This window comes from Rhodamnia argentea, chromosome 10 (assembly GCF_020921035.1).
Source record: "Rhodamnia argentea isolate NSW1041297 chromosome 10, ASM2092103v1, whole genome shotgun sequence".
In the NCBI taxonomy this organism is placed as follows: Eukaryota; Viridiplantae; Streptophyta; class Magnoliopsida; order Myrtales; family Myrtaceae; genus Rhodamnia; species Rhodamnia argentea.
Window position 1 is genome coordinate 11,567,140 of NC_063159.1, and position 26,790 is coordinate 11,593,929.

General features: G+C 40.8%; 4 protein-coding genes across 9 annotated transcripts; 3 read left to right on the plus strand and 1 right to left on the minus strand.

The window, feature by feature from the left end:
* Window positions 1-3,497: 3,497 nt before the first annotated feature.
* LOC115742812 (DNA-directed primase/polymerase protein) lies at window positions 3,498-9,330 on the plus strand. 5 transcript variants are annotated; one of them, XM_030677311.2, is made up of 14 exons: window positions 3,500-3,723; window positions 3,975-4,132; window positions 4,390-4,574; window positions 4,762-4,908; window positions 4,998-5,049; window positions 5,494-5,668; window positions 6,703-6,785; window positions 7,129-7,335; window positions 7,630-7,746; window positions 7,947-8,103; window positions 8,429-8,536; window positions 8,644-8,709; window positions 8,795-9,015; window positions 9,184-9,330. In XM_030677311.2, the coding sequence occupies exons 1-14, from the start codon at window positions 3,669-3,671 to the stop codon at window positions 9,280-9,282; spliced, it is 1,830 nt and encodes a 609-aa protein (XP_030533171.1). In that variant the 5' UTR covers window positions 3,500-3,668; the 3' UTR covers window positions 9,283-9,330. The 5 variants fall into 5 exon arrangements, with proteins under 5 accessions (XP_030533170.1, XP_030533171.1, XP_030533168.1 ...); XM_030677308.2 differs by having other exon boundaries at window positions 4,390-4,568; XM_030677309.2 differs by having other exon boundaries at window positions 3,975-4,123.
* Window positions 9,331-10,159: 829 nt separating this feature from the next.
* Window positions 10,160-14,809, minus strand: LOC115742814 (uncharacterized protein At3g49140-like). 2 transcript variants are annotated; one of them, XM_030677316.2, is made up of 11 exons: window positions 14,492-14,809; window positions 14,126-14,216; window positions 13,816-14,026; window positions 13,575-13,677; window positions 13,405-13,472; window positions 13,055-13,222; window positions 12,495-12,620; window positions 11,966-12,301; window positions 11,257-11,409; window positions 10,767-10,862; window positions 10,160-10,305 (listed from the first exon to the last, which is right to left on the minus strand). In XM_030677316.2, exons 1-11 carry the CDS (start codon window positions 14,526-14,528, stop codon window positions 10,213-10,215), a joined length of 1,482 nt encoding a protein of 493 aa, XP_030533176.1. In that variant the 5' UTR covers window positions 14,529-14,809; the 3' UTR covers window positions 10,160-10,212. The 2 variants fall into 2 exon arrangements, with proteins under 2 accessions (XP_030533176.1, XP_030533175.1); XM_030677315.2 differs by having other exon boundaries at window positions 14,459-14,809.
* Window positions 14,810-16,875: 2,066 nt separating this feature from the next.
* LOC115742816 (pentatricopeptide repeat-containing protein At4g21190) lies at window positions 16,876-19,475 on the plus strand. The gene is made up of 6 exons (XM_030677319.2): window positions 16,876-17,080; window positions 17,502-17,586; window positions 17,862-17,960; window positions 18,117-18,260; window positions 18,370-18,582; window positions 19,006-19,475. Exons 2-6 carry the CDS (start codon window positions 17,503-17,505, stop codon window positions 19,348-19,350), a joined length of 885 nt encoding a protein of 294 aa, XP_030533179.1. The 5' UTR covers window positions 16,876-17,080; window position 17,502; the 3' UTR covers window positions 19,351-19,475.
* Window positions 19,476-21,644: 2,169 nt separating this feature from the next.
* LOC115742813 lies at window positions 21,645-26,150 on the plus strand. Its single transcript, XM_030677314.2, has 9 exons — window positions 21,645-22,187; window positions 22,289-22,383; window positions 22,762-22,841; window positions 23,474-23,515; window positions 23,591-23,718; window positions 24,203-24,380; window positions 24,777-24,955; window positions 25,364-25,588; window positions 25,674-26,150. Exons 1-9 carry the CDS (start codon window positions 21,790-21,792, stop codon window positions 25,984-25,986), a joined length of 1,638 nt encoding a protein of 545 aa, XP_030533174.1. The 5' UTR covers window positions 21,645-21,789; the 3' UTR covers window positions 25,987-26,150.
* Window positions 26,151-26,790: the final 640 nt, after the last annotated feature.

Below are 26,790 nucleotides of genomic sequence, written 5' to 3' on the forward strand. Positions count from 1 at the left end.
CTGTGTCTGCCTTCAGATTCCAGAATTCCCGGACACATTTTGCACGGCACTGGTTATTTCAGAATGCTAAATTAATCGCGGTCCACTTAAAACTCGAGATGGACTTGCTTTTGGAGTAGGTGAGGATGGACGATGCACTGGACTTGCTTTTGGAGTAGGTGAGGATGGACGATGCATGCGCAACCAATCATCTGCTCGGTGACCGGCAACGTGATTATTTCCGAGAGTGTAGGAATATTCTGATCTTGCGAAAGATCTGCGCATGGTGAGCATTATATGAATTGTTTCCAACGGTTTTGTGCTGTGCAGCAGAGGCCCTCACGTGGGTCCTAACAAGGGACTCACTTTCACTCAAAAGTTTAAACCAATGAGTTACGGGCTAATTTGGATATATTAACTGCACAACACCACATCAATTCTCCGATGTAGGACTTCTCTAACACTACTCACACGTATATCCTAGCATGTTTTTATGCTTTTGGTTTCTACTTGTCGGACGTATACTTACTCGAAACGGTGCTAAACTACTAAAAGCAATTGCTTCCATAGGTCCATAACATGTTAGGTCAAGAAAAATCCAGAAAAAAGCAGCCAAGAAACTTCACCAGAAAACTTTTTCTTTGGAGGTAGATGGTGGCTGGCTTCTGAAATTACATGCATGCCATTGCCAGGTAATGTGAAGACTCAAGCTGCAGTCTGCAGATACTCTTGTCACAAAGAATATATTATATTGCCCTCAATCTGGCATGCCCCAAACCTGCAATGCTGAAAATTACAAGTTCAATTCTTTTGTTTATGTAGGAGATTTAGTAAACGAGACGGCGTCCACGCATGCATCCTCGGTGCTGCTGACAGAAGCTTAGAGCAAGAAGCATCTGCGATACTTAAAGTAAAATATGACTTGGTACCAAATTAGGTTCGCCTCGTTATGACGTAGAATAATCCAAACTTTTGTCTATGTCGCCGAATTTATTGACATTAGATACAGCTATCGGCGGGACATAATATTGGACTCGTCCACAACCGTGGTTCAACAGCTTTTCTCGAGAGATTGGCATTTTTCGAGCAATCCTAGGATTACAGAGATCGATTTCATAAGTCAACTTACAAAGTGCATTGCCAGAGTCTGGGATGCTCTTCCGTATCACTTCGTAAAAAGAGTTCTGTGTTGTCCTGATGATATTCTTCACATAGTATTAACTCCTACCGTGCTGTAAGTTACATCAGCCTCGTATTGTCGCAAAGTTTCCTTACATCAGGTTCGAGTGGTCAAACACGCATTATTATTCAATTTGATATCAAGACAATGTCCTCTCGTAAAGCTTTGATTTGGCAACTTGATCGGTTCGTCGAACGTCATCGTTCTACCTTGGAGTCGGAAAGGAAGTTTCGGAGAGAACAATTGGTGGCCGAGAGCCATTGATCGAAAGCTTCCGCCGGAATCGGTCGAATAAAGACAAGTTGAATACGGGCCCGTAAAATGAAGGAAATTGCATGCGAGATAATTACTGAGAAAGGAAACCCAAGTAGGATGCGAAATCATTGCCATTTCTTATCCAGAATGAGTTTTGCTATTGTAACTGTCTTTTAGTGAATGTTAGAGCAACAATCTACTATGGGCTACAAGTTTTCGAATGAATGAACTTTACAATAATTTTTAACTATTTATTATTTATTTTTATGACTCGGAACATGTTGGTAATCTCACAATGAATTAAAGACGGTCATATAATCATTTCGGTATGTTTGGAGGACTCAATAAAGCCCTAGCGTAGGAATCTCTTAGTTTGTGACTTGGGATGGAATATAATGGATTGGCACGCTCCGTGGCCCGTCGTGCCCGGCAATGTAGTGGGTTGTAACGACTCGATCGCGGTCCACAGCAGGACCCACGTCATGTTCCAGGCCATGCATGACTCAAATAATATTTAAAACTGGCCAACAAGCAGGCAACAGCTGTCATTGCCCAAAATTTTTCGAAGAAAGAGACCCAGAAAGAAATGGCTCGACCGGGCACGTTTGTCAACCCCTTTTCATGACCGAAATTCCTTGACTCCGAGATTTTAGTAAGTCGGGCTCATGAATCTCGAATCTATTGCAACTATTACACTTTAGGGATCATAGCATGCGACGGGAGCTTCCACCGGATCGAATCGCCCAAATGTACATAGCGAGTGCACTAATCTCCTCAAAATAAACTCAATCACCAGAATAACGGCCCACCCATGTCCTGTAGGTCAAATCATAGCACTCAACGGGAGCTTCCACCGGATTGAATTGCCCGAATGTACGTAGTGAGTGCAATAATCTCTTCGAAATAAACTGAATCACCGGGCTAGCGGCCCGTCCATGTCCTGCCGGCCGAAGGGAAAATGGGCTACTTGAGCAAGCAATTCTCTTCTTGGATTCGATAAGTGATGAGCGCCTGGATGCATGGTCTAGGATACCCGGGTTCTAATCGCCCATTAATTAGGTGCATTTTGAACTGTGGTTTTTATGAGATGTTCGCGGCTCCATCCCTTTCGGGCCCAATAAAAAGCTAATTTTGGCCCCAAACAGAAGATTAATGATTTACATTTTTAAGTCAAAAATGTCGTTTGCTTCACTTTTTAACTTTCAAAATTACCCTTCAACATAGAGAATGCCCACTCCTTGAGTGACCTATCCACTTTCGCCCTATGCATTACCCTCGTGTTGGGTTATATCCCACATCGTTTGCGAAAGAAACTTGTAATTAGTCTATAAGTATAAGATAAAGACTCACATTTTCAGCTAACTTTTGGAGTGAAAGAGGCTCAAAATTACCCACACTGTTACTAAATACATTCAAGAGTTAATGCCACAAAAAATTTCAAACTATACATTTGTAACAAATTTATTCCAAATTAATTTTTTAACCTCAAAAAATCCAAATTGCACACTTACGATAAATTTACGCAAAATTAATTTTTGACCACCAAAAATTTCAAACTGGCACATCTAGGATTTTTTTGTGGTATTAACCCTATACCCAACAATTAATGGGAGATGTGGGTTATTGGCCCTTTGACCCAAGCCTCAATATAATTTTTTGATTATCAAAAATCTCAAACCGGTACACCTAGAATTGTTGGCCCTTCGACTCAAATCTCGATATATGAGCTGTACACTTGTAACAAACTTACTTCAAATTAATTTTTTGACCACCAAAAATCCTATTTGAAATTTTTCGTGATATTAACCCTATACCCAACAATCAGTCGGAGATACGCATTGTTGGCCCTTCGACCGACGCCTCGATATGTGAGGAGCTGGTAGCAATAATTCTTCTAGTATTTTATATCCGAGTTCTGAATAAATGTTTATTTTAAATTGTGAAAAAAAAAAATGTATTGCCTTTTAGGTATAAAGCCAAAAGTCATCGTTTATTTCGCTTCTTAATTTTTCAAAATTCAACTATCATCGAGAAATCCTCTTTCCCTCCATTTTCAAATTGGTGGTCGCTCTCGAATTGATTCGCCTTCGTAAAATCAATCCCGCGTTCTCCTCTACCTTCTGCTCTTTCGCTCTGGGGGATAGAGGAGAGAAAAACCAAGAGAAGCTTCTGGAAGAAGATCGCTCACCGGAACGTCTCCAATGTAAGCGCCACCAAAGTTTCCTCTCGTTCGAAAAGCTCGAAGTCTCTCTCCATGGACGACGTCGACAGATTGTTCAAGTGCTTCAAGTGCGGCATCTCTCCTCCCGGTACTTCCTCAGAGCACTCGCTTCATTTGATTAGATTTGCTAGATCCGTTCCCGATTGGAGAATTCGAGTGAGTTTTCGAACTGCCCATGGTGGATCAGGTCTGAAACGTCCGTTGCTTCGTTCCGACGTGCGGTATGCTTTAATGGGGAATGCTGGCGGTTGATTGAGTGAAGGATATTATGTTTTGCGGTCGATTCTGCTTTGCCTGTTCCGTGCTCTCTTCGTGACATTTGTTTATCGATCTTATCAGAATCGGCCGTGAGAGAGAGGAAGAGAGTTAAAAGGAAATGGCAGGAGGGGAGCTCAGTACATGAAGGCTCCACATCGAGCGCTCTCAGTCCAGGATCATCAGGACAGAGGCATGATGAGGCAACGGACGTACAGCTTTGTGGCGAGAAAGTATGGGACGTAGGTGATATTTCTCCTTTATGTTAAACTGTGGGGTCAACAGATGAATTTGTTTCCGTGTCTTCATAAACGAGTTGGTTTATTGACATCTTAGAAACAACCAAGGCTGCTGTTGAGGAAGGCAATTTAGCGAGTTCCGAGTGGATTATCGAATGAATCATTTTATTCTGTATTTTTCTTTTGCTGCGGCGCTTAAGCTCTGGATTTAGTGTTTGTCATGGCAAATGCTGATCGAGTTTCTGTTTGCTACTTCTCAGCTTGGTTCAGCAACAATTAGAGCACACAAGTTCAGCCAAAGGAGGAGAGGGTTGCATATTTCTCCAGTGGTGTTCTACGGGTCTCCTAATGGCGTGCCTCCAAAAAGACCATCTAGTTTGCTGCGATTGCTGAATGAGATACGGGTTGATCTTGCTGCACAAAATTCATCAAAGCTAAGGTCCTTGTATGTTTTCACATAATCCCTGCGCAGGCACTTTGCTTCCATTTCCAGCGGCTTTTCTGCTAAGATATCTGGCTTTGTATCTTCCTTGCTTTTCCATGAGGAATTTCACGTTTTTACTGGACACCTGCACGTGTACTATTGCATTCGATAGTTGAATAACCAGTTTCCTTTCATTTTTCAACCTTAGGAAGGAAATATGGACCACATTCCCAAGGCAAGAAGAAGCAATGAAGTTTGCTAAGGCTCATCCTCAGGTTCATGTGTTCAGTTACCAAGACCATTGCAATGGCCAGAGAAGATTTCTTGTATCTTCTTACCAGGAATTCTGGAAGAGGTGGTCATCTTTTATTTGCTATTTTAGGGTGCCCATGTTTGGTATTGGTGTTCTACGTAACTCTGTATTGTGGTATACTTTTCAATTAGGTACAATACTATGGATCCAAAGTTGCGCCACCATTATGAAGTAATTCAGGAGGTGAGAACCTGTTGCTTTCGCGTTCATTTGCATGATATGAGTTTGCAAAACGTATAATGGATTCTAGAGAGATGCATCTCTCCACGTGATCTGTCAATTAAGAGTCTCATTGGGATGGTTTAGGATATTCTCCTTTATTATTTTGTATCTGTTATAGCCAATTCTTAGTTCCATCCTTTGCTTCTTGCTCTTGACTGTTTTTAAGTGTCGAGTGATAAACTGAATTAAAAGCCATAAGTAGAAGGAGGAAGTACTATGGACAAGGTGGCAAAATCAGTGTTGGATGTGATTTCATTGAGTGCACAATAGCGCTAGTAATTGAAAGAAGCATTTGAGGACATTACTTTAGTACTTTTATCTAACACATAATGTAATAGTATGTTGCTTGTCACTTGCATTTTTCAAATCTAAATTTGGCTCTACCATCAACATATTCTTTGCCAGGGTCTTCCTTGTCACTTATACTTTGATTTGGAGTTCAATAAGAGGGAAAATGCTGACAAAAATGGAGACGAGATGGTTGATCTTCTGATATTAGTTGTTTTGGAGGTGTTGCTTGACAAGTACTCAATCCAAGGAAACGAGGAATGGGTAGTTGAGCTCGATTCTTCAACTGAAGGTATGCTGACTTTGAATTTCCTTCTTCTGTTAGCTATTATTGCATTAGTAGTCGCGGGTGGTGTATGCAATACTCAGTCACATATTATAAGCTACATCACCTTTCCGCTGGATATTTGTATCAACATAAAACCGTGTAGACTCCCTATTGAGCCAGAGGCTGTCTTGTTCTTTTTCACAGTGCCTTCTGGCTACATTTTTCTATTACTCTTCTTGAGACCTTTCACATTTGATGTTAGGGAACTGCGTCAGGTTTAATGTTGGAAAGAAGCTTTGACTGAGATCTCTGGCACTAGTGAGGTCCATCTTTGTTTGAGCAATTTAACACTTCATTTTGAGGTAAATTGCACTTAAAAGCAGTTATGAAGATGGAAATCAAATGATGCCTTTCAGTGACTTACCTCTTTGGGAAGTTGAGACACCATTGATTGCACGGATAGGATTGACTGGGAATATATTGCACACCATGGTTATCTTAGATTTGAGCTATATAGGTAAGATTATTCGATTTTTCTACATAGGGTTGAGCTCCCTATGATACTTATTTTCAAGGAGCATCTACTGTTGGAGCTGCATGGGACACTACAAAGGCTGTTTAACTCTACAATGCTTCAGATTCTTCTTGAGGCCTAATGAGGTGTTTTTTCTAGATATATTTAGGTCTGGAGTTACAGATATATAGACACATGATGAGCCGGATTTTATTGGAGCGAAGTTCATTGGCATTTTTTCCTTGTCATAATTTCACAGTGCTGGGTCACTAAAGTGTACTGGTTGAGTGATGTTAATAGCACAGCTAATAGGATTTACGCATAGGACACTAGAACTCTTTGTCAGACTTGGAGTGAATTAAGATTCAGGCACGGAAGAATCTGTAACTTGATGAGTCAGTATGTGCCTTCTGATTCGAACATGTGCCTGTTGAAACACTACGAATATCTCATGTGAAACATTTTCCCCCTTGTATATGTTAAATCTTTTCATAGAACATAGCAAGTTTGTTGCAATATCACTGACAGCATTGCTTGTATGCAGAAAAATTTTCTCGTCATTTGATTCTGAGGATACCAATGACTGCTTTTAAGGACAACTCTCATGTGGGTGCATTTGTTTCGGAGGTATGCCATGGTGAGAAGCTTTAGTTATTGCGTGGAAGAGACAATTGGAAATTCAATAATTCTGTGTGGATATCGGTATCATGCTTTTCAAGTTAGCCACCTGTTCTGTGATATTTTATCCGCTCAGAATTAAAGGATATCTTTTACTCTTGCATACGCCATTTTACACCATTCTCATAACTTTGCTGAACTACAGGAACTCTGTGTGTGTGTGTGTGTGTGTGTGTGTGTGTGGCAGAGGAAAAGAAGGGGGGGGTGGGAGATTGTACTTTTGTGCATGCACACCTTTTTGGAGAAATATAAAATTGCATGCAGCCATGATGATTTTATGGCCATTGGACAGGTATGCTTGCGGATTTCTAGTGCAAGGGAGACAGACAAAAGGTATGAAATGTTGTTTGTCAAGAAAGATTCCAGCACATCAACATGTCAAATTTTTGTGGACACTGCTGTCTATTCAAGGAATCGATGCTTTCGTTTGGCTCTGTCGTCCAAGGCAGGCAAGAGTTCTGTCCTTCTGCCGACTGGGCGTTACAAATGCAAGGACATGGTATGTTACTTCTTGTTATTGAGATCTAGTGAATTTTGAGGCATCTTTGTAGCATGGTTGTGGTGATCTGTTCCTAGTTTGCTCAAAATGTTCCTCAAATCCACCAACAAAGGGTCTTTATATGCCTCTAATTATTTTATAAAGGTTAGATTAAGACATAAGAAGATGTGCATATGCACACAGAAAAGAGAATTAAATATGACAGTGCTTGAAAGAGTAGTATCACTCTTTTGCAGTTGCTCTTTAAAGGTTCATGTTCTTGACACTCAAAATGTACTTGCTCTCTCCTGACAGTCTGAGGAAGACATGTTCGTGGCTTCTTTGATCTGCAATATGGATGTTGATTGTCAGAAGCTCTTGGTCTGCAAAATGGAGTTAGATTGTGCAAAGACACTTCAGTTCGAGACCGAGGTAGTTACAAGTTTGAATTAGTTCTTGTACAGGCCCCCTTCATCAACTGCGCATGATTTGCCGGACTTTTCATTATCAGCAAACAATTAATGGTCCTGAGTTGGTGGAGCTATGATCCAGAAACATCTTAGCATAGGTTGTCTAGTATGCTAGAACTCTGTGGTGGTCTCTCATGTGATGGATTTTTCTCCCTTACGCAGATGAATGGTGACTTTGGAAGATACAGTCTTACTTCGCAAGAGCTTAATTTCAACTCTTTCCCTAGTAATAGTTCGGAGAATTACTTCCCTGGCAAGTCGCCTTTTCCAATGTTGGACAAATTCATAGAATCTGTGGCCTCAATTGGAACTGTATCAGGTGATTGCTATTGTCTTATTTTCAGATAAACAGAGGGTTGAGTTATTTCAGTTGCTTGTTACATAGTTCATAGATAAGTTGAGACTGTAGATGATATTAAAGTTGCTAACTTTTTTCTGAGGAAGACAATTAAGTTATACCTAGCTTTTCTAAAGTGACAGACCTGAAAGAATTTTAATTTGATTAATATGTCCGATTTGAAACCAAGTTATTGATTGGCACTTTCTGCTTCATTAGCAATTGCATCAAGAAAATGATCTATTGAAAGGCCTATCCTTTTCTTCTTCTTTTCTCCTATAATGCTGATGATTCTGTCGCACTATAGGTAAAATTCGAAGCTGGTACTGGTTCTCAGTGCATGGACTCATGGTTTACGGCATGTCAAGGAACAGGTTCTGTGAGCGGATAGGCAGAGAGCATAAAAGCAATCACGGTATATGTGTGCCGTTTTAATGAAAAAATCTCGTATCTTGATTCGTACATTTTAACTTTACCTTCGGGAAAAACAAGCTTATTGTTTCCCTACTTCGAGTGGCCCAGTTATCTACGTTGTTGATCTGAATTGGGCTGCATATTACCAGAAATGTCATGATCCTGATTGCAAAGGTACAGAAAAATTCTGTCCTGCGTTTGTCCATTTGAAACTTTTGTTTGTGAAAATGATGGTAAAGTGAGCTTTCTGATGGCCCAGGTTACCGCTCTCCCTTGCGTCCAATCCCAGAGGATATTGTGCCTGATCTATCAGCATTCTTTGATTCGGTGCAGATGGTTAATCCTCCTAATGTAACAAATAATGTGCTTGACAATGATGAAAATACAGCGAATTGCTCCCCTGTGGATGCTTGGTGGCTCGAAGCCATAAGGGTCTCAAATGCTATAGAAAACAAACAGGTCATGGAGGACGACAACAAGGTTAGTCATCCACTCTACTTATTAGTGTAAATATGTTAGGATCTTCCAGAGATGTCATACTAGAACCCTTCATCATGACCTAAATAACCTGATGAGAGAGAGAGTTCTGCTTTATTGCTGGACGAGCAGGCTGGTCAAATTGTTTATAGTATGCTACACATATTGCAGGAGAACAATTTTGTGGATGAAGACGAGGACTGGTGGGTGGATATAGAAACGGATATACCTCAGGTTGAGCTTGAGCTTAACCATTTCAGTGGATCATAGTTGCAATTATGCAGGAGGAAATTCGGTCCTGCTTTGTTCTACTGCTTGCAGACTTGAACAGGGGTAGCACTCTGTGTATCCCATTCTAAAAGTAATTGCCGTAAAGATGGGGTTTTCAAGGGAAGTAATCTGAGCTCTTATATTTGGTTTGACAATAACTTGCTTGGCAGATGGCATTTCAGAAGAGCTATGTTATTCAAGTTGAACATCAGGCCGAGAATCCATTCCGACCACTAACAGATGGTTTTTATAGAAAAGTCGCGGTATCTATGAGGTGAGTGAGTTGGACATTTTCGGACACCAAAATCAGAACTTGTTCTTGCTCACAATTTCGGGTTCACCTCACCCGATGATTGTTCATCTGAGCGAAAGCTATAGCTATTTAAGCTGTTCAATGTTGTGCCATATTTGACGGGGTGTCTTGATGTTTTTATCACGGCACTTATGGTACTAAAGAGCAAATCTCTCTGATGAGTGGTACATTTTTGCCCTTGCTATGTATAGTTAATTTAATTTCCTAAGCCATGTGCTTTTTCCATTGTTCGGATTTTCTATTGTATATATTCAGGTTAATCTGGAATCTGCATGGTCCGTGTTTATATCCGACTGTGTTATGGTTCTTGCACGATCTGGTTGGGAATCAACCAGAAACTACCATAGGTCTAATTAACTCACTCACCTCCAAGATCAGTTCAGTGAACCAACCATGTACGGAAAAAATAACATGAAAAAATAGCCGAGGGTCGGATGTCAAATGACTCTGAAGAAGATTGACATTCACTGCTTGCACCAAATACATGTACAAAGCTCATCCTGTGTTTTTTCTCTTCGTATGCTCCTTCTCGATTCTCTTCTTTTTTTAATCAATCGAGAGCAATACAACAAACAACTCCGCACTAGTGTTGAAACCTAAAACGTCCCGTTTCCTTTTTAATGAGCCTTCTTCTTATTATGTGGCTTGTGCTGGGCCCTTGGGAATAGTAGATTACTAAGCTGTCTCTCTGCACTTTGCTCTGAAGTGGCCTGCAAGTACAATAGTCAGAAGAATGAAATGGCGGCTACAAGAAACACATTTCAAATTTTGGCAAAGTTAAACATAGAAGCAATGGGAAAATGTGATGGATAACGGTGCATAAATGAATATTCCTTCAAGTTATGAACTCAGTGAACCCACCAAAAGGGACGGCTTGTAAAAACTTGTCACTGTTTGCTGGGATCACTTTGCCCTGATGGCTTTTAATAGAAAAGGGCCATATTCACACTAATGCATCTTGCTGCCGTTCGCAAAAGGATTAAGCTCTAACCAATTCAAGCAAGGGAAAAGAAACAAAAACAAGGGAGCTCCTCTGGGGTTTTATTCTCGCATTAGCTCACAGCTTCCAAAGGGAGTTTGGCTGAAGCTGACAAACCATAAACTTGAGAAAAGGACAATCAAGATTTATAGCGACTCCAGAGAAATGCTTTTCGGCACAGAAATAGCATACCCTTGCGTGAAATGCAAACCGCAATGTTTGAAGTTGTGTTCCTGAACAGACTCTTGCATCAAAGCCAAGAGCATCAACACCAATTATCATAGCCTCCTGTCAGAAAGGAAAAAAAAAATCGCTCTTACTATCCTGGGGGAGGATATCTGAACTCAAGAAAAGCATCATAGTAACTAATTGCAGTAGTAAATTCACATTAGGAAACAGATTTCACAAAATGGCAATAATTAATTTCAGGGTTGAGAATGACCGAGTCACTTCAGTTAAAATACCAATTCATGTTGTATTCCCAAAATTGCGGAAATTGCATAGAAGTACAAACAATTTCAGTTGATGCAAACCAAGCTATGAGAAGTTTTTAATCAACTGAGAGAACTCCTTCCCCAACAGTAGTGATACTGGAATGCACCTCAAGTACCGCAACAGCAGTGGTACACGCATGCAGCTCAAGCACCACAACACTTCTAATTACCATTTCTCTGTATCTTACCTCCACTTGAATTCCCTTGCATCTCCAGCAGAGGGACTTGAGGGCTTGAATAGTCTTCTCTTCGCCAACTTTCAATCGGGAGATAATCTTGGCAGCTGAGTGAGCAATAGCATCGGGCTGTGCTTTCCTGAAATCTTCTACTTCAACAGTGTGCTGCAGCATTGGGTTGAAGAGCAAAAATTAGATAACTAGGACATAAAATCATCACAAGCTATTATTCTAAGAAAGGAAACCACGCATGATATTTCAAGATCCAATAACAGCTACTGAAAGCATTCCAGTTGATCTGAGACGTTAGAATGTATTTGGCCATTTAGTTCTGAAGCTCTGTCTCCTCAACCCAAGGTGTAGTATTTAGAACGACAAACCAGAGGATGACCATTAATTTAAATCTAGCCAACTTTTGTGTTCCCTTTCTTGGGAGGTGGGAGGAGGGAAGTAGGAAGGGAATGGGAACAACTCAATGCATGCCAGTTCAACAATGTCTGGATCAATATGGGCACGATGTAAATCTCCTCCTTTTGCTGCCTTATTATAATGGCTCAACTACAGTGAGAAATATATGAAACAGAATAGCTTAGAAGGTGAAAATGTTTATAAACGTGTGGTGAAAGCACATGATCCTGCCGCACAAAGAGATGACTTACAGACCCACGGTCAGCAAGTAGAATGGGATCTTCATCAGCATACTAAAATCTCGAGAACATACCGGGTGACCATGTACTGAAAGCAGCTGAATATTAATCATCTCGAGCTTGTAAAGTGACTTCTCACTCCTGGGGCTTCCATTCTTGCTCAGTTCCTCTGCCCTACTGGGGCCATCTTCAAGTGAATGTTCTTGTCTATCGGCATCAGTGGTACTAGAATCTACTTGTTTGTCTTCAAGGATACTCCCAGTGTGATTTATTTCGGCACCAGAATGGTGACTAGATAGGTGCCTCTGATTGGTGGAGTGTTTCTCGAGAAGTGCAGGGCTTAAAAGGCCCTGTATGACAATGCCAACAGGAGGCCGTTCCATCCAATTAACGGGGTCATCTGAAGCAACCTGAAGAAAGAATTCTAGTGAAAGTGGAAACTGAACAAAAATAGAGATACTGTCAGATGTGTTCTTATTTCATGAACTACAATACTATAGATGCATTAAAAGTTTTTGGTGCACCAAGCTTCCATCATTCTCGATTCTTGTTTCAAATTGTATTTAATAGTCCAGGACTGAAACTCTAGCGGCATTCGGTTACCTCAGCCAACTTTTTGGCAAAGTACATGGGGTGAGAAGATCTCATCGTCTCCAACTGTGCCCAATCTCCTGGATCTCCATCAGATTGGTCCTCATCATCCTCATCGTCAAGGACAGAAACCCAGTCCTATCACAGTTGACAAACTAATTCAGAGACCTAGCAATTTTCACGTTGCGTCGACATTTCTCTTTTTCTATGACGGAAAGTGTAGCAATTGCTTGTAACTTCACATGAAAAGATATAAAATAGACAAAATGCAATTCTTTGGCCTCCAAAAAAATGCAATTTGGTTATTGTATGAGAAATGGAAGACAACACCAATAATGAAGAAGAGTTAGAATCACAGTAGCAAGGTGTGTAAGACAGGATAAGAAGTCGATAGACAGATTTCATTCCAGAAAACTAGAGGATAAAGACACTATAAATAACACAAGATAATAGGGAATTGTAAGCCATAGTAAGCACATAGTGGGGACAAAGTTAAGGAGAAAACTAAAGTCGAAAATATCACATGATACAACATTATTGCAAAGCTTCTTTGTATCTGGAAGTATGTATACCTCTCCATAATCATCATCTTCACCATCCTCATCCTCATCCTCATCCTCATCATCTTCAAAATCACTATCATCCTCCCCAATCTCCTCGATCCCAAACTCAATATCTGCTGGACTTGATACCTCCATCCCATTGAGCATGTCTGTGGTATCCAGGCCTATTATCACTTGCTGCATTTTACATCACACACAATAACTCAACACACTAACAGAAGCATTTTTGGGAAATTCTTGCGGAATGAATTGCAAACTATTGCCAGTCAATACACTATGCTGCTGCTTGAGAAGCAAGACTATGAATTATACAAACTTGAAAACCGTGCACAAACATATTTCTAGGGGAAAGGGCATACCACAACATTACCCTCTGATGCTAGTGTTTGAATAATATCCTCATCATTGTTTACCTGAAAGTAAATATCTGAAAAATGCCAGAGCAGAGAGCACATACTTTTTTTCACGTGGCTCAGGGAAGTAAAACCAGGATTATATAATTTGAACAAAATGGACTTTGCTTACTTACTTCCCTGTTCATCAGTCACATATGGCAACTCTGACCAAAGAATGTTCTCGTGGATTTCATCATCAATCATACCAGAAAACAACAGGGTTGCTTTGGTGTTAACCTGAACTCAACACACTAACAGAAGCATCAGCTACGTAACCAAGAAGTAAGAACAACACTTCAATCGAATGTAAAGCCACATAATTAACAGCAAAAGCTTCAATATGAACATCCAGCCTGTGATATATAGCAAAAATACCTCGACAATCGTCCGACTGGTTTCCGCGGCAGTAAGTGTCGCATCCCCACCAGATGCTAATTCAGCGACATCCTCAAACGGATGATATCCGGCACTTCCATTGCACTTCGCCGGCTCAGAAGCGGAGCCTAAATGCTCTGCAGTAGCTCTAACTTTGTTCCTCACAACATTCTTCTTTTTTATGAGAGAACCACCGTTGAATCTCTGGTAACTGTCGCAGTAAACCGATCTCATTACTTTCAAATCCAAATAAAATCTATTCCAAAACAGTTTTTATCTATCAAAACAAGCCTAAGCAACTAGCACTCACCACGGTATGTCGAAGCTGCCAGAATGCGAAATCCGGCGAGAGCTCACGTGGACGCCAGGACACTCATCCGCGTTCCAGAATGAACGGTGACCTTTGAAAGAAAAAAAGAGAATCTAAACTTGCTCCATTAAGTGGACAACATTATGCCTTTCTCTAGTAAATAAGGAAATGTACGAATATCACAAGAAAATCAACATTCGAGCAGAATTGAGCAAGTGTTCAATGTTCAACTGGATAATTCTAGTATGAAAATGAACGAAGGCAAACGCTTGCAATCGCCAATTTCTCAGCAAACAAAACAAAAGGAAACAGAAGAGGAAGCAACCGAGTTACAAGTTATGGCGGAGGAGGAGCAAAAGCTCGAACTGGAGGCGAACCGGACCGCCATGGCCGACTCAATCATCGTCGGCGGAGCTGCTTCAGCTGAACGGAGAATCGAGATGCGAAGTGGCGTGAGATCAGGAGCTGCGCAAGCGCTTCTCTCTGCCTCCCTTTGTTCGTTCCAAGCCAGAAAGGATGAAGCGGATGAGGTGATATCGCCTCGTCTCGTGTTTCGGCAAAACGCAACCCGCTCAGATGTCGTCGCAGCTCGCTGCAGAAAAACGCGCGACGTTTTAGCCCGATCCCTCGCCTGCCTCGCATCGTCGTGCGGAATCCGGGCTCGGCCCGAAAGAGCCAATTAGAGATCTTGATCAGGATATCGGGTTGGAATTTTCCTCGACGTCACGTTGTATTCGAGAGAATATCCACTTCCCATTTATTTATTTTTTTCATAGAAGATTACTTCAGATTATACTATTTTTGCCAAAAAAAAATTCCTTTTACTCAAACAATTGACATTTTCGTGCTTGTTGCGATATTTAGCATTTGAATCCCGCTCGGTTCTTTTCTTTTTTCCAATCAAGAAGAGTGTGGTGATGATGGAAAAAAATTTATTCTTCCTCGTTCTCGATAAAGAAATTTTCGAATTTTCGAACCATTTAAGGACCACAGAGGCTAGCAAACGGATTTCTTCTTGGGTGGGGATAAGTGTAACCGTGGTCACTATAAAAATGAATAAAATGCTTCCCATGATAAAATACGGAATTAGACGAGAGCAAACCGGACCGGACCGGATCGAACCGGGCGGATTGGTTCGGTTCTTTAGGGGTGCGATCCGGTCTCTGGTCCCGATAAATAGGACCGGTGACCGGGCAAACCGGTGACCAGGCAGGCCGGTCCCTTGTTCCGGGTGGATGGGACCGGCCCGCACCGGACCGCCCAGACCGGACCACCAATTATTTATATAAATAAATATATACAATTAAAAAAATGAAGCTTTCGTTTGTTTTCAATGTTCATTTCTCAAGCCATTTCTATTATGAGGTTGTACATTATTGACAAGATATCTCTAGAATGCTTTGCATATATAGCATGTTCTTTGCCTGTTAATAATGATATGAATCCCGAAAGAATTAAGTGGCAGTTTAGTTGGAACCATGAAAGCATGTTTAAGTTGAATGCTAGAGAAACCACTTTACAATAATGGTTTATATCAATTTCTCTTTAAAACTCGGACGACCTCTCGATGTTATGAATGCAATCTATCCTATTTATTCTGGTTTTTTCCATTGCATTGTGCGGTGAGTGTACACCGACGCGTTCTTTCTAGAAATAAATGATTCAATCAATTCATTTAATATAGTGGTAGCAATTTCTTATTATCCATGCGTTTCAGTTGTTCATTTCAATGAGTAGCCCCGTATTTTGTTTCTACACACTACTTGGATGTGGAATCCTTTTTTGTGAACAACATCACTATTAATACGTCTTCATCGACCAGGTTTTTTCGATTCTGTCCTTTATATACCTCTATTGTGTCAGCGATTAAACCAATGTCACTGTTAAACCTACCATTATGTGAAGACATGCCTTCATTATGAAGGTGAGCAAACTGGACTCGCGTGTTTTTTTATTCGACCGGGGGTATAGATTGTAAATTAATATGCAATTGAAGCATATTGTATTTCAAGAGTTAGATTTCTATAGACAGCTGGTGTTAGCGGTCTCATTGGGTCGGGGGTGGGACCGGACCGGACCGCTAGTCTCGGTCCAATCCTTGGTCCCAAAAATTCAAGAACCGGGACTACCGCTCCGATTCCCGGTTCCATACGTAGACCGGACCGGACCGGCCGGACCATGCACATCCCTAGTTGGAATCGATGTTTGTCATCAAACAGAAACATTTATTTAAGTGGTCTTCCCTAAAAAAAAAAAAGCAATTTTTCAAAGCATTAAAGAGGAATCTACTATGAATGTCATGAATAATCCTTATTATCTTATTTGAAAGGAAAAGTAATTTTACTCGTTATTCAATTTTTATTATTTATAATTGAAAGCAAAAAAAAAAAAATCAAAAGCTGGAGGAAGCTTTTCGTTTCGATTGTTAAAGGGCACGCATGGCAACACTTCTGCTTTATAAATCAACTTTCAACCAAAAGTTAATATTTCTACTTAGTAATTTTTTTTTTTGTGCAAGTGATTACAAAAATACTTGTGAAATAAAAAAAATAATTCAAAAGTAGCAAAATAAAATTACATAATTAAATAAATTTTTATTCTGAAAATATTTATGAAGCAGAAATTTTACTACAGAAATGTTGTCACGAGCGACCTAATTTTTCCTCTCTTAAATTTTTACGGGCCCCATACATTGCTGAGTGGCGAACTTTAGGGCCAAACAGAAGCCCATCTTTCGTGCCCAAACCCGAAGCTCGCCGTTGCGATTTTCGGAGTTCGGACTCGACTGCGACGGATCCCTCTCTTTCCACTGTTCACGGCGATAGAAATTTGCAGGTGAGGGAGAGAGAGAGAGAGAGAGAGAGTTTTCGACGGCGAAAGGGATTCTCAGAGAAGATAAGAAGGAAATCATCAAATTCCGACTCTCTCGACTTGAGGCCCGCGCTGTTCCGTACGGTAAGTTTTCTGTGTTGCGGAGATAATGCCGAGTCGGAACTTTGCACAGTCATCCGATTACCACTTTCTGTGGCGTGGCCCCATTTTTCAATGCGTACTCAGCTAATTCAGTGAATCTTGCGTTTGCGTTTCGTGTCGTTATAATTGGAAGCTGTCGGAAGATCGTTTGTTTTAGGATTACATCGTACTAGAAAGAAGCATGACGTTTCGATTGTGTCCGCAATCAGCGGGGCCTCGGGGACACACGGGAGTTATTTTGAAATTCATGAATTTGCAATCACCGGTAAATTGTAGAGTTATTCCGGAAATTGGGTCGTTACACTGCGAATCGTTTTATGGTTCTTTGCTACGAAACTTGCTTTTTGTTGAGCTTCAATCTGCTAAATTTAATGATTCTTTTGTGCCCATTTTTTTTCTTCAGGATGCTTAGTTTCAGGTATTCGCTGCCAGTTACGACGAGAAGATTTGAATCAAGTCAGATCTCCAGAAACATTAGAAGTATTGTGGTACGATAAGAATGACCATGGCGGAGCAGCTCGTCGATGCATTACATTTGAATAAGCTTTTTCCACATGGTTTACTGCTTAGCACTGACCTGCAAATGAGAGAGTGAATGATTACGGATTTTTTGCCCCAGATGATGCAGTAGCAATTTTTTTTTTTTTGGTGATCGATCTAGTGCATTTTCTATCGCAAAAAGAAACTGTCTTGTTGTTTCTTTTAGTGCAAACATAAGATGGCCAATCCTCACCTTACGATGAGGCTTTTTGACAATTATTAGGTGTGCGCGGCGAAAGGTCCCCGGCCTAGATATCCTCGAGTATGGAAATCACGGAAGAAAATTGGGACCATCTCCAAGTCTGAAAAGCTTGTTGACTGTGTATGCTTATGAACTCATCTCATTCCTTTATCTGTACATTATAGGAACCTAATATAAGTATATAACCGGTATTAGGGCATCGAATTTTCTGAAAAATTAATTGTTTCATGAGATATGGTGTCTTTGCATCTTTAAACAGCTGTTTTTGGGTTTCAGGTGAAGGGATTGTCAAACGTAAAAGAGGAAGTTTATGGGGCACTTGATTCGTTTATTGCTTGGGAACTAGAGTTTCCTCTGATCACAGTCAAGAAAGCCTTGAAGACACTTGAGAAGGAGAAAGAATGGAAGAGAATAATACAGGTGCCACTTCTCTAGCTTCTGTGCCCTTCCGCCCTTTTTGTTCTCATCTCTTGCATAGTGGCCTGGAATTCTTTACTATAAAATCACATAAACCCTGTTGCTGCCGTAGGTCACTAAGTGGATGTTAAGCAAAGGTCAAGGAAGAACGATGGGAAGTTACTTTATATTGCTTAATGCATTAGCTGAAGATGGCAGGCTTGACGAAGCTGAGGAACTATGGGCAACGATATTTTCCCGAAATCTGGAAGGCACACCTCGTATTTTCTTCAACAAAATGGTGTCAATATACTATAAGAGGGGCATGCATGAGAAGATGTTTGAGGTACTCTTCTTTGGTCTTACTAAAGTATACGTCACTTTTCTGAGCTGTGAGCATGAAAGATGCCGTTGGTACTCTAATCTTCTTGGAGATAGGCATGGCATATTGATTTTCGAATAATTTCTGCGACTCAAGTTTGCACTGCTCCGGTTATGGTTTAGCTCTTCATTATATTCAAGCATCTGAAAACGTGCGCAATTCATTAAAAGATTATTGGGAAATGCACTATGCACATGCCCATACGGTTTTCACTATTCACCATCTATAAGGATGTACTTGTGCTTATATGAGATACCTATGTTTTCAATTGCCATCTCTTCTTGCTGGTTAGACCATCTTGGTGCATGATTGGACTCCATTTATTTTCATGGCCCATCATCGATCATATCTTATGATTCTTCGTTTTTCCTTGTTCTTCCTGCCTAGGTATTTGCTGATATGGAGGAACTTGGGGTGAAACCCAATGTCTCAATTGTTTCAATGATGGGAAAAGTCTTCCAACAGCTAGGTATGATGGACAAATATGAGAAATTAACAAAGAAATACCCACCGCCAAAATGGGAGTACCGATACATCAAAGGGAAGCGTGTTAAAATATCAGCGAAGCGTCTGAATGAATTCAATGACGCTAACAAAAGCAGCAGTGTGAATGGTGATGCAATGGTTGAGGACACTAAGCAATTAAACAAGTCTGATAGCGTATCGGAAGGGGACACAACTAGTGCTGATGAAATGATTCCGGACATAGATGGGGTTTGTGAATCTGATTGATCTCTTCTAATGTATGTAAAGTTTTTGACAGTGGCATCTATAGCAGCTTAAAGCGAGAACGTGTTCAGTTCATCTCTTCCATCGCATCAGATAATGTGCTAGAAGTCTTTGCTTGTTTTATGGCCTGTGCTTGTCTGAAGCGAAGGATCCGGAGTATGGAGGGGAGACTCGTGGTTCACATGACTGTGTGAGGAAGGTATTGGCACTATGATCATGTTGGTGCTTTCTGGATTCCCCAGGAATGGGCAGAGCACTGCTGCTAAGAAATTTCCGATAAGGGTACGCGCGAGTAGGATCACTATAGTGTCGAATGACTACAGACGTACTCTTGATTTTGCTGGCCTATTGTTTTCAAGTTTCCGTGTGGTCATATCCACAGCCCGTATTGTTTGGCAGTGATATTTTATTTAGAGAGAGACACCTCACGCAAATATGAATTCTTCCCTGCTTATCTCTTGGCTTGAACCAAGGTGGTCCAGGTATGGAAGTTATAAGAAAGTTTGCCGTAAAAAGAAGGCATAATGAAGCTCCTTCCTTCACGAAGGGCCCCTTATCCGGGGTGAAGAAATAGCTCGGAGGAAGTAAAATTCCAAATAAGAATCTGAATTGTTATCGTTTTCGCAAATAAAAACTTAAAGTTAACTTTATTTCAAATGAGAGTCTGACCAAGGCATTATCATCATTTATTTATTTACTTTTTTTCCTTTGTTCTTTTTTTATTTTCCTTTTTTATTTTATTTTCCTTCTCGCAAGTGACCGATCTTGGGCAATGGCCGGCCATTGGCGAGAGTTGACCTCGCCGCCACAAGTGAGGCCGGTCCTTGCCAGATTTGGGAGACGGTCACCCCACTTGGGCGAGGGCCGCCTTCGACTCACCTAGGCGAGGCCGTCATTGGTGGCCGACCATCACCCGAGATCGGCCACCGGCGAGAAGGAAGGGGAAAAAAAAAAGAAAAAATGAAAAATGAAAAAGAAGAGAGTTGAGGACCAAAATGCCTTTGGTCATGCACTTCTTAGAAAAAATTAGGTGCTTCAAACATTTGCATCAAATAATTTTCACTTTATGCGCTTATTTGAGAAATTGAGGGCATTTCAAGTCTTTATTTGAAAATTTTCTAGCCCTAAGGGCCCAAAAATTCGGACTAGCTCAAAACAAATTGACTTGGGTTTTGGGGCCCATGTTAGGTCGGGACTGTTTTCTCACCTTAGTGAATTTTTAAAACAAGATGGTCCAAATTATCTGGAGAAAATTATTCAAAAAGTCATAATTTATTTTATTTTTGTTAATTCGGTCTTAAACATTTTTATGTTTGGTCTATTGAGTCTATCCTTTACTCGAAAATTGCTGAAATGGACGTCAATCGTCCTATACGGTATAGGTTAATTTTTCATTATTTTTCTTCACTTTTTCCTTTTTTATTTTCTTTCATTTTCTTTATTTTTTTTCCTAATGTTGCTAGTAAGACAATTGCGACCAAGAGTGATGGCTCAACGACCCTCACTAGGCATAGTAAGGAAAAAAAAAATAAAGAAAAGGAAAAAAATAATAACAAATAAAATTTAAAAAATATTGAAAATTTTATCAACGGCAGTCTCGGTTGTGCCACGTAGGATAGTTGACGTTCACTTATTGGCAAGGTAGGATCAATTGACAAAACGTAAAAAAAAGTTTATGATTCAATTGCCAAAATTGAAACAGATTAATAACTTTTTGGACAATTTTTCCGAATTACCGGATCTAAGAGGTGGCATTTTTTAATTGGTTCGAACTTACCAGGTGATTTTTCTTTACTTTAAAACAATAAGACATATGAACTCTTGTAAAAAATATTAATAAATCTCTATTTACATATGACTTAATGAGCAGGATTGAATTGGGAAAAGTACCCCGAATTATACAATTTTTTTTTTGTTTGCCAAAGCCACAACCACACATAACAATAAAGCCACAAGAAGTTAAGAACCACGTGCTTGCACCCACTGCCACTGGCCTTCAATTTTCTCTTTAAATATACAAAAACAAAAACAAAATTTCTCAATTAGCAGTCGTTAGACCAAAAAATGATAAAATAAAAGATGGTCGTCGGAGAGGTCATCAAAGCCAAGAACGAGGTTCAAAGAGGGAGCAGAAGGAAGAGTCGGTATACATTTATGCGTACATATATTCTAGTTTGTTTTTAGTTAGAATTTACTATCGCACCTTGCTTTGCGCCCTCTGGCTTTGATTGATCGTGTCGATAGCGATGAGGCACCGGTAGAATAGAACCACGCAAAGTCGCGCCACCGCGCGTGAACCGGTCTGATGACGCGGACAGTCTATCCAGAAGAAGCCGGGTGAGAGAGAGAGAGAGAGAGAGAGCGCGAAGGTTCCCCTCCCTTATCCCTCGTTACCTCCTCCTTTCTCCATCTTCCACCGTCGCACCCGAACGGAGCTCAGCCATGGCCGTCTCCCCCGAGCCACCGCACAAGCACCGTCACCACCCCAACCCTCTCTCCCACCTGCTCAACTCCACTCTCCTCTCTCTCATCCCCAATCACAAACTGGCCTCTCCGCCTCCGCCTTCCAAGCTACTCCTCCCCGTCCAACTCCCGGGGACCCTGTCGATCACCTCGCCCTCCGAGTCGCCGGCCCCGCCTCATCCGACGCCGCTCAAATCGGCCCCGGCCGAGTCGAGCTCCGGCGCGTTCCCGTCGACGGTGCGGGTTTCGGCGATCAAGTCGAACGGCAAGGGCGGCGGGCCGGCCTTCGTCGGGCAGGTGTTCAGCATGTGCGACCTCTCGGGGACTGGCCTCATGGCCGTGTCCACGCACTTTGATGTTCCCTTCATTTCGAAGCGGTTTGTTTTACTGTGCAATTGTGCTTTCCTTGTTCTGTCGATTGCTTCGTTGCGATGGTTGAACGTCTTAGGGTTTTTGTTGCTGTTTAACTGATGTGCAGAACGCCGGAGTGGTTGAAGAAGGTATTCGCTTCGATTACTAAGAGCGAGAGGAATGGCCCTGTCTTCCGGTTCTTCATGGATTTAGGCGACGCAGGTATGATTTTGCTTTTATTATATGAGTATGCTTCTGACTCTTAGCTGCTTTAGGATGAACCTCTTCACTATATTCGATGGTATTGCCAACCATTGGTACGTGACTAATGACCTGTTCTTTTTTTTCTGTAGCCTTTGCTGTTGTATGATCATAGTTGTGTCTTTAGAAATCATTCAATTCTCTCTGCGAAGCCTCCTATTCTCAGTGAAATTGATGGAAGATGTCTGCTCTTATTGGTATACACGAAATGAGTAATTACACTGGGGGATATTTTACTGCTCAAACTCAACCGAGTGCATGCTTCTTTCTGAACTGACTCACTCTATATAGCATGCTCAGATGACGGCTGAAACTCTGATCGGAATGTATTTTTTGTAGTTACTTACGTTAAGCGGTTGAACATCCCAAGTGGTGTTGTGGGTGCTTGTCGACTGGATCTAGCATATGAGCATTTCAAGGTACTGTTTTGATTCAATTAAAAAGCCATGTCATTTCCCAGCCCTTGATACATCCTTGAACCCTATCGCCATGAAAGTTTTCTTTTCTTGTATGGTGCACATGATACCTATCAGTTGATTGCCTTTTCTACTTCATTTGCCATCTTTTAGTTCTGTGGTTTCTATGCCGCAATCCAATGAGTGTTGAATCATTCCTTTTTAAACAATATACACTAGTATACATAGCACGTATTGTGCATATATGTCACTACCTCTTTCCTGTTGTTCAATATGATTTGATATATGTTTCATTATGTTTTGTTTGAAAATATCTGATTAAGCTTTACAACTTCTGTGTTGTTCAGTACAAAATACAGGAGTGGATAGTTCATTAAAATGTGGGGGTTAACCGTCGAGCAATTTTTAACCCATAGCAAAGAAATTGTTATGTGGGATTGTAGAAAGGAATCTAAGCCGAGAGAGATGTGAGGTTTTTGAGAGAATCTGCAAGTCTGGGGTTTCAGTTGAAAATGGTCGACAATACTTATATGACTTTTTCAGGAAACCCACAGATTCCGGTTTGAGATATCCGTGATAAGTTTATACCTCCCACTGATATATAGTCACTTATCTTTTGATTCAATGTTATGCAGGAGAAACCTCACTTGTTCCAGTTTGTTCCTAATGAGAAACAGGTATCTGGCAAGACCATCTTACTCAATGCGCTCGCAAGTTTATGGATGTCTAAGCTTTTCCCTTTTCCTTTGAAGGTCAAGGCAGCCAACAAACTTGTAAAGACAATATCTCAGGGTAATGGAAATAGACAAATTGATGGTGTGCCCGTATTTAGTGCCCAAAATTTAGACATTGCAATAGCAACTTCAGACGGTATCAAATGGTAAGGTCTTCGACGCACGTCTCTTTTTATCGATTTGAGACTCGAATCTGTTGCGGCATCTAACTTTTATTTGGTCAATTTTATTGATCAAGAACTTGACATTTCCTGGTAGCAGTTCTTTTGCTGGTTGGCACTTTGCACTTGATTATGTCCTTCATCCCAAATGTCATTAGCTCCTTTCTTCCTTCCTTTATATTCATCCCCTGTTCAAGCAGCTCTCTCTCTCTCTCTCTCTCTTTCTCTCCCCCCTAGTTCTCTTCAGGTTTCTTTGGCAGGAGTCTAGTCCTTATCTTTTAATTATTTTCAAATTGGTCATATATTTGAATATTGGACTTGATTTAATGGATTTGTGATGCTTCTTTTCATTGGTATATTCTTACCCGTGAACATAAATGCATAAGTTTTTTTTTTATTTGCTGGTACTATGTTTGATCAGTGTCTTTTGTGGTATCTAACAGCTACTTCCTCATCTTCTCTTTATCAGGTATACTCCTTATTTTTTTGATAAAAACATGCTTGACAACATTCTTGAAGAATCTGTTGAGCAGCATTTTCATTCTTTGATTCAAACTCGGCACATGCAGCGGCGTCAAGATGTGATTGACGACAACCTGACCGAGGTTGCTGATGATGTGGGAGATAGTCTATGGGAGCCTCCAGAGGTACAGCATCTGATTTACCTCTTCAACAATTCCAAAAAACCTGACTCCTTAATAAATAATAGTAATTAAAAAACCAAATCCCAAGTCAACAACCTATCCAAAGAGAAGACTCGATGTGTGGAAAGGAAGAGAAACTACGATCCAACATTTTTGAGGCACGATAAGGAAGACTTGATGTGTGGACTAACCATATTCCAATCTGCAAGCAATTTGCTTTTGCTATCTAGTGACCACAAAGCTATTTGCTGGAGATTCAGTGTTTTATGTTGTGCTGATTCTCCATTTATCTTAGCCACCTAGGGGGCAATAGTGTCTTGAATATCGATTATGATCTTTCTTTTGCATGATACAATTCAAGCGCAGATTTAGTTGATGTCAATTTATTTTGTTGGAAAGGTTCAAGAAGTTTTGGAAGAGATGGGGCATCCTGGTATACCTTTAAGTGTCATTTCAAAGGCTGCTGAGATGCAGCTACTCTATGCTGTTGACAAAGTGATCCTGGGAAATCGATGGTTGCGCAAAGCCACTGGGATTCAACCAAAATTTCCTTATATAATCGACTCATTTGAGCGAAGGTACGTACTACTAATACAAGGAGAACACTGATATTGCCTGGACAAATACCTTGTTTCCCATATGCTCTTACCACTAGAAACTTACGATAAATTAGGTAATCTAACACCGTAGTTTACGAGCCATTGGTCTGGGATTACACTTACATTGTGAGTTGGGGAATCTTGTAGTTCTCTGTCTTTAATTGGGATAATTTTCACAACATAATTAGGTGCACCTCATCGAACCAATTTGTTCTCTTCCTGATAATGGGCCTCTTTCTATATATGTACGACAGTCTGAAATTTTACAACCTCTTTGTTTGGCGTCACTGCTTTCAGATTACTTAAAGTACTTATTTGCCTTCTTAGGTCAACTTAGCTCTGGATCTTTCCATTATATTTTTTTCACTAAAGTTCCTTTTTCTTCAGGAGTGCAGCATCTTTAATTAGAGCCTCTGATTTAACCCACTATCTCGGTGATCGTGGAATAATAACAGATGAATCTTCTCAAGAGTCGACAGATAAGCTTGCCTTAGAAGAAAACCACCATGTTGACCCAGGACAAAAAGCAGATTTCCGCTTCCCTTTTGGAGATTGGCTAAGACATCCTTGGTCAAAAGAACAACAGAAGCTGCAGAAAGAAGCTGGTGCTAGGTAGTCTCCTAGTAGCACATATATTCAATGTGATGTGATGAACTTTCTGGCATCTGACTATGTTGTTCTCATGTACCATGCACAGATTAGAAAGCTTGTCTGGTGAACCTGTGAAGCAAAAATTGCAACCTAATCCTTTTCTTCCAAAAATTACGATGGTTGGCATTTCAATGGGGGAGGCAGGACAAGCCAGCAAAGCTACTTTGAAGAAAACGATGGAAGATTTAACGAGAGAATTAGGACAGACTGATCATGGAAATGCTACTGGTAGCATCGACGATGTTAGTGAGGATAGGGATCCGCTATTTGTGGCAAATGTTGGTGATTATTATTCAGGATTGGCTAAGACAGGATCATCTCGATTGATTCGAAGAAGTGAAGCTAAAAAGCAGCATTAACATAGTTTTGGTGACAGGCAACCGATCTTGTATATTTCATTCAACAGAGACAACAATGTACGTGATGTTCCCTGTAGCTCATGTATTAGGTTGAGTCCATGATATGCTGGAATGTAAGTTGAATGTGCCTTTTATCTCCTGATGTCCATGATAGATGATTACTCTCTCTCTCTCTCTCTCTCTCTCTCTCTCTAATATGCAAATCTGAATGCACCTGTGTACGCGTGAACATGCAGATGCCCAGGTTACATATGTGGGATAAATCCGAAAGAGAGTTTGCTGCGGATGCGGTATGCCAAGACCGAAAAATAGGTTTCTTCCTCTTTTTCCTTTGCGGATATAAAACCCGGGTTGTCGCTTATTAGATATCTGACCAATTCCATGTGGGAGGTATCTTCTTTTACTTTCTCCCTCTTTTTCAAGGCGGAAGTGGGTAAATTCGGGTCGAAGATAATATGCCTGTATCATGGAATATGAATAGCAATCTTCCGTGTTCAGACCTCAGCATGTTACTTAAGAAAAAGCTTTTGCCCCTCAGTCGTGTGACTTCACCAAGAGAGCACACACTCGTCACTGGAGCGCAATCAGTGATGGACTCCCATTACCATTTCCGGTCGTGAAGGCGCATAGCAGACGAATATAATGATGGACAAAGGCACCAACAAAGGCCAAAATTGCTCTGTGTTACGGGGGTGGGGGGCTATATTCAACTCAAAAATTGCTCTGCAGCAGTCGAATTAAATACGTGGCTCCCCCATCTCCATCTGTGTTTTGGCACTATCTTCTCTCTTAGCACTCTTCTAG